Source organism: Helobdella robusta (genome assembly GCF_000326865.2).
Source record: "Helobdella robusta unplaced genomic scaffold HELROscaffold_39, whole genome shotgun sequence".
NCBI lineage: Eukaryota > Metazoa > Annelida > Clitellata > Rhynchobdellida > Glossiphoniidae > Helobdella > Helobdella robusta.
In genome coordinates, this window is record NW_008704865.1 from 1,234,121 (window position 1) to 1,248,839 (window position 14,719).

General features: G+C 31.2%; 2 protein-coding genes across 2 annotated transcripts; one reads left to right on the plus strand and one right to left on the minus strand.

The window, feature by feature from the left end:
• Positions 1–1,679: 1,679 nt before the first annotated feature.
• HELRODRAFT_176770 (hypothetical protein) lies at positions 1,680–5,024 on the plus strand (the record flags this gene model as incomplete). The annotated part of the gene is made up of 7 exons (XM_009024116.1): positions 1,680–1,934; positions 2,164–2,289; positions 2,599–2,796; positions 3,145–3,390; positions 3,619–3,774; positions 4,148–4,420; positions 4,962–5,024. 7 exons carry the CDS (start codon positions 1,680–1,682, stop codon positions 5,022–5,024), a joined length of 1,317 nt encoding a protein of 438 aa, XP_009022364.1.
• A 6,847-nt stretch (positions 5,025–11,871) lies between these two features.
• HELRODRAFT_84103 (hypothetical protein) lies at positions 11,872–14,108 on the minus strand (the record flags this gene model as incomplete). The annotated part of the gene is made up of 4 exons (XM_009024000.1): positions 11,872–12,400; positions 12,692–12,934; positions 13,371–13,540; positions 13,980–14,108. The coding sequence occupies 4 exons, from the start codon at positions 14,106–14,108 to the stop codon at positions 11,872–11,874; spliced, it is 1,071 nt and encodes a 356-aa protein (XP_009022248.1).
• Between the last annotated feature and the right edge of the window lie 611 nt (positions 14,109–14,719).

The following is a 14,719-nucleotide window of genomic DNA, read 5'->3' on the forward strand; positions in this document are numbered from 1 at the left end:
ATATTTTTTATGTGTGTGTGTGTATGTATTTGAGTGTGTGTGTGTGTGATTTTGTATGTGTAAGTACAGTAGCTAACAAAAGAGCGAATATTTTGTTTTATGTATGTGTGCTTTTTGTCGGGTTTTCCTCTCCGCAAGCAATGAATGTTTGTTAATTGGTTAGATGGATTGGGTTGTTGTCTCTTTTCATTTTATTCCAAAATGATACACGCACGCACGCACAAACACACATAAACGCACACAGTCACACACATACATAAACACATTCAAACACATACATAGTAACTCACAAATACATACAAACATACATACAAACAAACAAACATACATGAGATAACGTCATTTTTCTACACACACAGACTATCAGGCACGCATACATATACATGACTGCCACGTCTTGCATTACGCTTATTAAGAAAGAGAGAAAAAGAAAAAGAGAGAGAGAGAGAGAGAAAGAGAGAGAGAGAGAGAGAGAGAAAGATAGAAAGAGAGAGAGAGAGAGAAAGAAGGAAGGAATCTAATCAACCTTTCTTCATTTCTTTTTCTCTCTTCTGTCTATTAATTTACTATTCCAAGCTAACCATCCACACCCAAGTATTCTTGCACTTAGAAATTTATTTTTTAAAATACTCCGTGATTTGCAACAAAAAAATTAAATAATAATAATAAATAATGATAATAATAATATATAATAATTATTAATAATTATTAATAATAAGTTGATGAATAACGTCTTTCGGACAAGCTGATTTTTTTAGCGTCTCTGGCAAACATTTCATGAAGGGTTATTTAAGTGCAGTTTCACTTGCACAATGATCTCATACAAACAAACAAGATACTTCACATACAAAACATACAATCGTACATAACTAAGAAAACATACAAGCCAGACATACAATGCACGCACACAAAACAAACAAACTCACACATAAACAAACACACACACGCATTCATGTACTATACACATTCACATTGTATCGTTTTTATATTCAATAGTACATACACACCTACAAACATACACATACATACACATTCGTACATGCATAGATCCATGCATACGTATATAAAGGAGGGAATTCAGATAAAGAAATTTAATCCTTACGACACTTTGTAAAAAATTGTGAAAAGATATTTCTTGCTTATATGGATAGATATTGGAGTAGATAAATGGATATATAGATACATATGAAAATATATAGCAATATATATTCGAAGATACATTGGGGTTGTGTTGAGAGGTACAGAGATAGATAAATTTTTGTCTTAATACCTTTTGATTTATTTCAATGTTAATAGTTAGGATGATTAAAGATGATTAATGAATAGTATTTTATTAGGTTAATACACAAAATAATATATTTAGGAATTTCTGGCATGCTTCATAACTTATTTGTTTTTTAAAAAATTAATAATTTTAAGAATGATTTTGTCAGTTTTACACCCCTAAGCATTTAATAAATTTGCTGTAGATGAAATATCGTGAAGATGTTTGATCGTTCATAATTTGTATGGAAAAAATGATCAGAATGTCTCTTCCAAGATGAATTAATAACTCAAATTATACATTTCCTCATCATAATTACACAATAGTACGCTGAAAAGTTTCGAGTTAATATTTTTAAAGTAAAATAAAATTTTCGTTTTTTATTTTTAAATAAAAAATTTGAATTGTTGAAAAAATGCCTGAAAACACGGCGCGCCTCACCCTGCTATCGATGATGAGCGATTTGGAGCACTTATTGAAGCGCCACCTAGCGACGCTGAGAAACTCTCAGCTGGAAAGAAAACAAAACAACAACAATAATAATAAAATGAAAAAAACCTCGAGTCGCCAACACGATTTCTACCAGGCGACACCACTTCCAGCTAATATTTTGGTTGCCTCGGTCAGCTATAAGAATTTACACAACACGAACAACAAGAATAAGGAGAAGGTATTGTGTTGCGTTGAGGGATTGTGTGTTTAGTTGGTTGGTTGGTTGGTTGATTGAGTGAGTGAGGGATTGAAGAGTTACAAGTTTATTAGTAGTAAAAAAAACTATGTAATATGAATGAATGAATTTACTGAGGAATTACGCAACCAACGGTTAGAAAAAAAATGAAAATTAAAAGTTTTATCATATGCATCTATTCCATCATTCATCCCAATCACACATATATCAGATAACAGTTCGGGTAAAAGTGAACTTCATGAAAATCGGAGTTATAGATACCATTCGCGACAGATACCACGCTGACGTCATGGTCCAAACAAAATGGCGGGAACCAAAATTCGATGAATATGCATTGGTCGATTCAGCTTTTTTTTTCATTCAACTCACCGCATCTTCACTCTTTTGTTATATTTTTTATTTTGAATTACTTTTTAACGATACTAATTATTTTATTCACATGTGAAAAGTATTCATGATAATTTGCAGAAGTTTGTTGGCGCTTTAAGCACTTCATGAAAAATATTTCAAGCGACTTGAAATTTTGAGCTAAATTTTTAAAAACAACAACTAACATTAGAAGGATTTTTTTTCAAATTGAGCATGTCAATTTATGTCTTGTCATGTCAACGAGCATGTCAATTAACGCAACGAAAAAAATGTGCAGAGTCTGGATCAGGCCAACCTGGAAAGCTGTTGGAATCCGCATGTGACGATCTGGAACGGCGTTGAAGACTTGCAGTACGAAACAACCATCTTTCTTGAACTTGACTCCGATCAGAGGGCCTGGATTTGCGAGAGAAAAAGAACGCGTGGACAATTTTTTGAATTCATGGAACTTCGAAAATTTCCATTTGATGAGCAGGTTACAACAGGATTATTTTAGACCGTTAAATTTAAAAATGTTAACTGTCTTTATTTAAAGTTATTATTTGTACAATTTATTCAGAGAAAAAAAATCGTCTTAAGTTTACTTTCCTTACCTTAGTAATTTTTAAATGAAAACATTACTCCAATCAGCAACGTTATATTTTAACTCGAATTTTTTAAAATTAAAATTCAAAATATAAAAATGTTTGTCTTGTAGCAATGACGTAATGCACACGCATCAGGCATCTATTGAATATAAAATTTACGAAATTAATCAATAGCTTGAATTTGAAATAAGTTTCACACTCTCAACTCACTCCAATCAATCAAACAAACAACAAAGGATTTAACAGTGATGGTAGTGAGTGACAGGAGTGAGGCTGAATTGGAATTCCTCCAGGATTGCAATCAGAAAAGTGCTGTCAATCCGGATACGTTCAGCGCAGCTCAAGAATGGTATTTATACAACGATGTCACAGTCTGGACCAAAATAACAGTCAAAAATAAAGAAAACCACCCTTGTTTCTGTGTGGCCGCCAAAGTTTCACGAAGACCTCAGTTTTTTATTTACAATATTGTCGTTTTCATGGTTAGTGCCGAACGATTTCGTGTTGAAAGTTTTTTGCTTCGGTTGATTTTGCTCGGAACATTCATGAATTTACATCTTCATATATCTATTCGTATTGACCTTTGTTTGATCTTTCCAACGTGTATCGCATTGTTTCTATTTCAATCATCAAAAACAGAAAATTGGTTTATACAACATAAAACAAAAATCGCTAAAAATTTTTGAAACGAGATTTTATTTTCCAAACAGTTTTTCATCTGCAGTCTCTCCTTCGCCACGTTTTCCGTTCAGCTGAAACTGCCAGAGTTCAGAATACTGCTGACTTTCCTGCTCATTCAGACAACGGTCACATTCAAATTCACCGTCAACAACAACTTACCCAAGATCCCCTACCTCACGTACCTGGTGGGCTTTTTTTCACTTCTGCATTTTGCTACATAGTTATCTCCCTTATAAACCTTTAAAACATATTTTGTGATGCAACTGGAATAACAACGTTTTGATCAAGTTATTTTATGACGAGAAACAAGGAAGAATAACAACCTGGATGCAGTTTACAAATTATTTTGAACTCTTCGGTACTAACGCGGTAAGGTAATATATAAATGAAATTCTTATTTGGAATAATCCCAAATAAGCTATGAGTTATGTCCTCGTCTGAATTTTAAAAAACGATTTTCAAAAAATGACGTTGAACCTTCATTTCAGCTAAATATAAATTTTAAAATAAAATCGGTAATTTTTTTTAAAAGAAATAATATCATTCAAAACCACGCAGGACAAATACATATTAGGTTCGATGACCATCTTGTGTTGCATCGGAATCTGGCACTCTGTATGCGGTTCCTTGATCGCTCCAGTTTCACCAAGTGACAATACATCGGCCGCATTTAATACCAGCCTCGTTCTAGCAGAAACATTCAGCTGTGAAAAAATTGTTAAACAGGATCCGACAGAGACAATATTGCTGGTGGACCGAGTAGTCTTAGGAATATTTGCCTTCGCCTATATAACTTTTCATTTTTGGTTCTTGGTCCTCATCATTCATTATGTTAGTTTATGACTGTATTTGATTTTTGTATGTAAACTCAATGTGATACCAAAAATATAAAACCAAGATCAGACCGTTAGATATTTTAGTCCACACTGCAAATAGTGGTAACGGAGTATAATGCGGGTTGACCAGGTAACGTCCATACTATTGCGAAACGATAGAATTATATGAGAGTTATCTCAAATGGTGAACATTTTAATTGCACCTGCCTGCCACGTTCAAAAAGGAAATTGCTGCTCACTACAAGCATTTTTTGGGGGAATATTGAAAAAATCTTATGCCGACTAAGTAGACACTTTGATTGATATACAATAATGTGCAAAAACGCATATTTTAACGAAATATTTTTTGTTCACAGAAAAAATATGTAATCTTACGCCCACTAAGTAGACACTTTGATTGATATACAATAATGTGCAAAAACGCATATTTTAACGAAATATTTTTTTGTTCACAGAAAAAATATGCAAGCCAACGAAATGTAAGTTCACATTTTAATTTTTAAAAGTAATATTGCAATGAAATATTATGAATTCAGCATAAAGGATCGGCAGACGACAATCGAGATCTACCGTCAAACCCAGGAAGTCGAGATCATTGAACCCTGAACGATTAACAACTCCTTCAATGGCTTCATGTAGGAGACCAGTGTACATATTCATAAACATGAGCATCAATTTCTGTTTTATCATTAGCAGTAGTATTACACACATAAACATCTTGTAAAGTATCAACCTATATAACCCAGGTATAAATAGCTTATTTTATGTTTGATTCTTATCAAAAATGACACAACCGCATGTTATTAATATAGTGGCCATACTTGATGTAATAAGCAACGTTAAAGTTTATACAATTAAAATGGTGAAAAACATTTCCGAATGTATGACGGACTTTTCATGACGAGAAGTGGAGGTAGAAGTAATAATAATAATGTAATCTCTTTTAGTATAGGGAATCAACGACATAAAAATCAAAACCCATATAGTTAAAAATGATTAATTATACAACAAAATCCCAACTGCTCATTGTCTGACGAGTGCAAATAGGTGACATATTTAAAACGGTTATAAGGGTTTCTGTCGCCACAGTAGAAATAATTTATCGGCGAAAGAACTCGGCTATAAAACTGTAAGTGTCAATAAATTAAAAAAGCCAATTGAAGTAATTTCAAATGTATTTATAATAACAATTTTTAAAATCAGGTCTTAGACATGAATTTAAACTATTAGTGTTATATCGATTGCTCGAAGTTTTTAGTATGAATTAAATTTGTCCCGTGACATACCCTCAAATCCACTTCATTTTTTCCGTCTTGTAAAATGACGATGTCTGGACGACGAGCGACGAACAGAAACGATTGTTTGTTGTGCTGGTGTCATATTATAATGTCATTTCATAAAGAGATTAAGGTGGATCGCTCGAATCATAGCTAGCAGACTGTATGCAAAGAAATTAGGCTGTCAATTATATCTGGCAGCTGCCTCAAAACAAAAATTGACGTCCTTACTGCATTGTTCAAAACTTACGCATTGCTTCCCTAGGTATTATATTTTATAAACGAATTCAAAACGAAAATCAAAGTCAACAAATATTCGCATGTCATCAGGAAATCCAACACAAAGCAAAGCGTGCTGGCACTGAAAATGATTAGTGACCATAAAATGATAAAAAAAAGTTTTGCAAATCAATTTCGACATTGCTTCAATACAACAAATCAACAGAAAAATGATAAAAACATTTAAAATACTTAAATAGATAACAGATTCCTAAACTGGTTGAACACATTATAAAATGTGGAACCTCAGACATCCAAGAAAACAAACTCCAATGTTAATTCAGTTGAAAGCTGCGAATGTGAGAAATTATCTCATTATTTCATCACTGGCTCCAACAACAAATTTGTTCAACGTGAAACACACACAACCAAGAAACAAAATAAGACACATTTTAACAGATAAATAAACTTCGAAATTTAAAATACTCAAAATTGGTTTAGTGACGAATCTCAGACATCCAAGAAAAAGCTTCAATGTTAATTCAGCTGAAAGCTGCGAATGTGAGAAATTATCTCATTATTTCATCATTGACTACATCACAAAACCAACTGATGACATCTCTGCCAAGATGGTCATTGAATACTCTCATATAAAACTTTACCAAGCTAGTTAAGTTTCATTATTAAGTAAACATTGATGAAAGTTGATAGTCACCTGTCTGCAAACAACTTTTATACTGCTTCCCCTTTTAATACACAACAGGAAGTCAGTACAAAAATCAGTAGTGACAAGCTTTTTGACCAGATTTTAAATCAACATCTGAAAAAATACTGAAATATGTCATTATAAACTTTATACAAAAGCTGAAAAATTTTGGAAAAAATGATGGAACCTCAGACATCCAAGAAAACAAACTTCAATGTTAATTCAGTTGAAAGCTGCGAATGTGAGAAATTTATCTCATTATTTCATCATCAGTTCCATCGCTATTTATCAATATCTCAAAACAAAATGATTTGTTTGTGTAGCATTACGTTATAAATTAAAGATGCAAACAGTCAGTGCATAAGACAAAAATTTAAATTAATGATTGTCAACTTGTTTGAAATCAACTTTTGTAACGCTTCCATTAGCATTAACGTTTAACACAAGACAACAAAATCAAAAAGCCTGATGCCAAGAAACATTTAAAATATTGATGGAATCTCAGACATCCAAGGAAACAAACCTCAATGTTAATTCAGTTGAAAGCTGCGAATGTGAGAAATTATCTCATTGTTCATCATTGACTTCATCAAGAACTAACAAAATTTCAATCAGAAAAACCAGCTCAGAGATCTTAGTGGTAGTTTTATCTTCGTCATACAACAAGTAGGATAGCAAATATTAATTACATCATCGCTGATTCATACGTAGGTAACAAATAGTTTATAATCGCCTGCTCAGGTATTAACAATTTCTTAGTTAAAATTTGAATATAAATTAGTGGCTTTCTCAGACATCCAAGGAAAAGCTTCAAAGTTAATTCAGTTGAAAGCTGCGAATGTGAGAAATTATCTCAATTGTTCATCATTGAAGCCACCAAATAACCAAAAAATTGTTGTACATCGTACTTGTTGTACAATGCACAACGTTGTACTTATCACAAATTATACTAAAAATTATTAAACAGACACATGAAAAGGAAAATATTGTGTACAACAATCTCAGCATAATAAAATGTAACAGCATTTATACATCAGGTCAAGTGTGTTAGTTACCATCACTGATTGTTCAGTGCTGCTGAATTTAAATAAGTCATATCAGGAAATTATTGACTATAAAAAATTATAAATGAATTGCTGAAAATAAAATACCAAGATCAGGATTTTTCGAAAAATAAATTTCTTCAAAACTAATCAGATGAACTATGCTTTTGTAAGCATCATATCTTGGTAGTGAAACGAAAGAGTAAAAAAATAAGTCAAAAAATGTAATAATAATAAATCAAATTTAATTTATGGATTGTTAGTGATGCTATCAGATAGGGGCGAATCGTCGACAAATAAATTTCTGAAAGACTAATCCAACAATCATCCTGCACCACGTTTAAATTTAAAAAATTAAATTAAAACGTTGAATTTTGAAAATAAAAATGTTTTTCCACAAGGTTATTGATTGTAATTTAAAATGCATTACAAGCGACCGTAATGTCGAAAACTTGTTGTCGCCACGTTTTTGACCGAATTCATTCATAGTCGAATTGTTCGGCTTCGAACTGGCTTTTCAATTATTATATTAATAAACAAATCAAATTAAACTAATAAATAAAATAAACAAATAAAATGAACAAATAAATAAATTGAAAAATAAATAAAATAACGGACTCGGCCGTTTACTAACCAACCAAGTATAGCGAAAAGCCGAGAAACAAATAAGGGCCGGAAAAGTAAAAACTAGGGTTTATATAGTTTTCCAAAAACTATGAATATGAAAAAGACGAATATGGATTGAAAAGGACGAATTGTTAGAAAATGGATCTGATTATATACATAATCCAGGGAAAATTTAAATTGAGTATTTGTTAGTTAAAAATTTTGTACGAAAATTATCGTAGAAAACATTTTTATTTTTTACTAATCTCTAAGTTCAACAAGTTGATATCATTTTATTCTAATATTCATTTGAATGTAATCGGAAAAGCAATAAATTACGTTGTTTCAAACAATTTGCAAACTATAATCGTTCAGTGTTAATTTAATTTTTACTTAAGTAAGCGAAATTAATCGAAAAAAAATTAATAAATGTCACATATAATTGGATTCCCCCCCATAGCCGGCACCTGGTCCGAATGATTTGGCCATGTACCAGTAGCTCGGAATTTTGAAGTAGTCCAACTGAGATCCAGGAATCTGCATGACGCATTGATGATAATTGGGGCAGTTGTAATGTCCGCTTGGCATAAGCGGTGGATTAATCGTAACCGTCGGTGACTCATCCACTTCGTTCACACAGCTGGCTCTGTTGAAGCTGTTCACATTTGAAATTCGACATGGTTGCATAATTATCGGAGGTTGAACTGAATCACGTATGGTAACCCACTTTGGCAGAAAACTGGCTTCGTAATCGCTCAGGTTTAACGCATCTCTTGGTACCCATTTGTTCGGTGATAACGAACTCGATACCGAATTTGAAGCAATCGGTATAGCCGTGAAACCTGGAATATTCTGTTTTAAAAAGTAACTGAAAAGTATTATTTTCTTGATAAAATATTTACAAATTTATTTTACCTGACTGGATTGAGGATTATACATATTTTCTGAATCAATTTCAAATTGAAGACTGTTCAAATTCGTGCAACAATTAAAATCTGGAGTTTGAAAGTCGTAAATAGGGTATAGAGAATGGCAATAAAAATTTTCAGGATTGGTTCCTTGATAAAAATTTGGACTTGTGACTTGTATGGTGATTGGCGTCTTTATTTCAAACTCTTTTTCGTTTTCCTTACTGATGGAAGATATTAATTCAAAATTATTTTGACCTAAACTTTTCAAAACTGTTCTCACTCTGGCGTTACTTTTAGATGCTTCCGAATTTTTACAAGCGATTGGTTCTCTGCTTTCTTTCAATGCTGATTGATTGCACTGAATATTACTATTCTGTGATAGCTTTAGTTGGCTTTTGTTGCAAACAGGATATTGATTAGTTTCGTCTGCACTACTAGTTTGTATTTGAGCATCTGATGTCTTGAAAATAACTTCAAAATTTTTTAATTCTTTTTTTATTTGAGAACCAAAATTAACTTTCGGCTTGAAGGAGGCTTTTAGAGATACAGGCAATTTAAAATTTTTACTTTCTACGAAGTATTCAAAATCTGTGTTAACTCCTTTATCAACTAAAACTTTTTTAGGTGTTTCTTCGTTTTTGTGACAATGATGAAAGTTTTCTACAATAAAGTCCGACTGATTGGTGACAGGAAAAATTTGGTTCTCGGGAAAATTGTTTGAAGATTGTAAATTCACGTTACTTATAACTCTTCGAATAATGTTATCATCAGATTGGTTGCAAAACGTTTTGACTTCTTTATCTGGACTATGACACCTTTCATCTGCAACTATGTTATGAACGGTTTGTGGTCTATTCGATTGACTGCAGTCAAAATTTGTGACTGTTTCTTCCGTTACTTTAAAAATAGGTGACTTTTTTGTTTTTCGTTCTTCCTTTGAAATATTTTTCTCTAAAATGTAATGATCACTTCCCTTGCACTGATTATTTATTAAAGAATTATCTAGAATGTTGCTTACAACTCCAGACGTTAAACTATTAAGAATAGCTGTTGAACTTGAATGAATGCCTGGATCATCAGTAAAATTTGGTTTAAGGTTGACAAAATCTTTCTGAATATGAAAGTGTGAGCTCTCAGTGAGACGCGGCAGAGCTTGCTGGCAGATTGGACTCGAATATCTGGTAGGAGGCTGACAACAATCAGTTGCAAAATCACTACTTTCAGAAAAGTTCGTTGGTAGTTCTTTGAAATTGTATATAGTGCTTTTATGTGGTCGAAACTCTTCAATGTGTAGTTTTGGGCGAAAACAGCTACTGCAGCCTTTCAGTAACGTATCAGGAACGAAGTCAGCGGCGGCGTAATTAAAGTCCCCTTCACTTAATTCGATTATATCTAATTTTTTTTTATTACTAACATGAGCAGAGAAATTCAAATTGGAAATTGGGGAAGAGACTTCTGAGAAGACTGTCCCGTTCGATGAATTAAAATTTTTTTCCGGTAGCTCAATGATTGATTTAATACCGCAAAACGTTATCTTCCTTGGCAGCTCAAAATAAGTTGAATTTACCGTAGAAGCGTTCTTAAATGACTGCTCTGATTCGGTTGCTAAAGACTCCAAGCCAATCTAGATTAATTTGTTTCCCTACGATTACAATTATAAAATCATTTAAATGCAAAAATAAGTTTCTTATGCGTAAAATTAATTTTTTTATATAAACTAATCAGCTTAGCGAAAAGCGCCATATAAAATATAGGAGCATGCTATTGCATTAAAATTTTGCGAATGCCCAGTTTAAAATGATTTTAAAAAATTATGAAAAGTATATACGGTAAAGATGTTATCCATGTCAGACACACTATTTTGCTTTTTTTTGGTAGGGAAAGATTAAAATGAATTTAAATATTCAAAAAATTGAAACGATGTTGTGATGTTAAACAGAGAGTATTTAATGATGTTATCATGAAAAGTAGATTCCTATTTAAAGTTGACTGTTTTGCTATTAAAACGTGTTTAAAAACAATTTATTTCCAAGTAAGAAAATGATTTATTAAGAAATAATTTTAATGAATTACACAAACACGATCATTTAAACTTCAAATAATAATTCGTCAATTCGAAACTTTAAATGATAACAATGCCCACTAATGATTATGAAATATAATTACTGTTGATTAACACTTGCTAATTAAACTACAGAAAATATCATACATACGCAGAATCATAAATTTATCTTTATTTGTAGTTAATCAACAAAATCAAATCGTTCAGATTTTTGATTTAAATCATTGCAAAAATAATCATAATCGAACGTATGAATACGTTTTGAAATTAAAAATATTTGCAAATCTGCTGTCATACATTTCACATTTCATCCATGTGATCAGTAAACAATTGAGTCGTCATGGCTGAACATTTTTATATTATCTTATTACCTTCTTTCAGCGCCACATCATTCATAGAACTGAAAGAACTTTGTTTGAAATCTGGTACAAATACTGCATTCTGATTATTATTTGTCGGTGACCTACTAACATGTGCATGTCGATCCTGATAGATCATTCTGAGATGTTGCATAAATGATGAGGAGAGACTTTTGATGCTGCAACTAGACGCTATCAATCTTATCGTAGCACCAAACTGTCTGAAATTTTAAAGAATTGAAAATGCAAAAGATTTGAAGAACTCAATTAAAATGAATGTAATCAACACCCTCTTGCAAATGGAGCAACTCCAAATTCTTTTCAAATTCACCATCAGTCAAATCTAATTTAACGCAAATAATTATTGGAGGTTGAGCTTCAGTGAAATGAATGATTGGCACTTTTGGCTTTGGAATTTCAGTTGAATGTTCGTAAATATAGAATCCCTGGTTAATTTTTTTAACATCCACATCACAAAATGCGATCACCTTTTTTTGGTTTAATGGGGAAAGACTTCTGTACAGCTTTCTACCTTGTTTTCCGGCATTCCAAATTGTAAACGATGACCAATTTCTGATGATTCGCTCTTGAAGAAACTGAACTCTTAAATCCCAAATAACTGATTCAGATACAGAAAACGTTGAACAATTTTTGTGATATCGATATGTTAGCAGTACTTCTGGACATCTACACAGCTTACCAGCTAACTTCAAATGCTGGTAGAAAAATATTAAATCCTCTGGTGTTCCTTTCCCTGATTCATCAAAGCCTCCAACTTTATCAAATGTTTTTCTGTGAAAAATTAAAAGTAAAAGTATTAAGAATTTTTCATATTAAAAGCTTGGTCATATAAGGGTATAAATATAATTAGCAATGCCAATGAATGATTTTTATTTGTTAGAAAAATAAACTTTGACTTACAAGAATATTACTATCAGCACATAATAAAATAATTCTTAATTATTTTCACCAAATCAATCTTGAAGAAGCATGTTATAATTAAAAATATTCTTTTTTTTATATATTTAACAAATATATATTAACAATAAATGAATAATTAACTAAAAAAAACTGGGTGAAAACCTTGATATGAACCAAGTAGGCATGATAAGAGTTGGACCGTGTGAGGTAAATGCTTGTGTGTATAGCTGCTGGTTGGAATCTTCCAGATTGTTGGCCCACTTAGTAAACCTCAGAGTTGAGTCTTTGGGCCACCTAACAAATCTCGACCCAATGATTGCATCGAGGTTTTGAAGTGCCCTCCCATGCTGTACCCTGATTCTGTCTGCAGTCATGACATCATCAGAATCTAGGAAGCAGAGAAATCTGGCAAAAATAAATCTACAGTTACAAAGTGTTCTTTATAATTGTACACTATGATTGATATGGTGCACATATTTCAAATAAATGACTATTATCTCGTCAAAAAATCACTAAATAATATTGACAGATGTTGGCTTTACTCTTAGTTAAAATCAAATTTATGAAACTTATAAAAAAAATTGAAAATTTGCCCTAATAAGAATTATTCTGCAAAATCATTTGAAATTTTTCTGAACTTATAAAAACAACAAAAACAAAAGTTACAAATCTATTTTAAAGAAAGTTATTTATTTAACTTGAAAAATGTATTGTACGAACATAGACAAGTGAAGTGTGAAGAACTAACTCGCATACATAAAAAAAGAACTTAAGAAAAGAATCTGATCTATTGAAATTTATCATTCAATTAATATTAATCAACAGATCAACACATAACAACCTGCCACTGCTATTTTTGACTGCCCTATTCCTTGCATACCCAACACCAAGAGCAGCATTGTAAATGGATTTCTCTAGCACAACATCCAATCCATTATGAAGAAATTCTCTTTCCCATAGTTTCAATTTAGACCAACTTTTATCTATGCTGCAATCATCATATATACTCACCTGTTAGAATAAAAACAAGTTTTTTTTTTATTCTTACTCGTTATTCATCAAATCTATTTTTAATTTAATAATGATAACTGATAATATTACATTACATTATGATTACATTATATGATTATCATTATATAGATATATTATATTATAATTATAGGCTTTAATGTTAATATAGCTTCAATTATTAAATAGAGTTAAATGAAAATTAAAAATATCTTATAATAATATAAAAAAATCAGTGATGTTATTTAACATTTATAATATAATAACTAATCAGTGATTATTAAATATTAATCATAGAATCATAGTATTATTTTATTATTAACATTAAAAATTGAAGCTTCTCTGAGATGAACATAACATAAATATAGAATATATATATATATATATATATATATATATATATATATATATATATATATATATATTATAATAAATAAGAGACCTGAATTTTTCCATTAAAGTCTTGATCAAGTACAGATTTTAGACATTCATCTAACCACTCCTCTGAATTATGAACAGGTATGATTACGGAAACCTCAATTTCGTGGCATGTTTTATTTTTACATGTCATTTTTAACGAGTTCAGATTGAAATTTTGTCTATCCTAATCTAAATTAATTTTTAATTCATTAAATTAAGGAGTAAGTGAGATCAACATTAGTTAGTATTGCCATTGCTGTTGTTAAGTTAAAAAAGTTGAACATTGCGGGCAAATATAATAAGCAATTTTGTACACTTTTAGAAAGACTTTAGAGTATTTTAATTTTACTAGAAGGGCATTGTTAAAAAAATAAAATTACCTAAATGAGGATTATATCTGACCGATATTTTTTATAAAACTAGAATTTTCACCGGGACATAGCTAGCAAACAGTCAGGAAAAGATCTATCGGCTAAATCCACCAATCCACTATATAAAAGCTATATTCCAAAAATCGAGCTATAGTGCTATATTTATGCTAAAAGGTAATTTGCCTATTTCTGCTACAGTGCATTATCTATTTGTTCCATTAAGCTATTAGAATCTATCATCATTAATTGTGGTTATATAAAAACAGCATCAAGTTTAGATAGTATAGTTCAATTCTTAGTTGGTGCATATTACAGTTAATGAAGTTGGGTTATTGGAATATGTGAATTATTATTTTCATTAACTGTAATTAATAACTGTCTAAGATGTTTC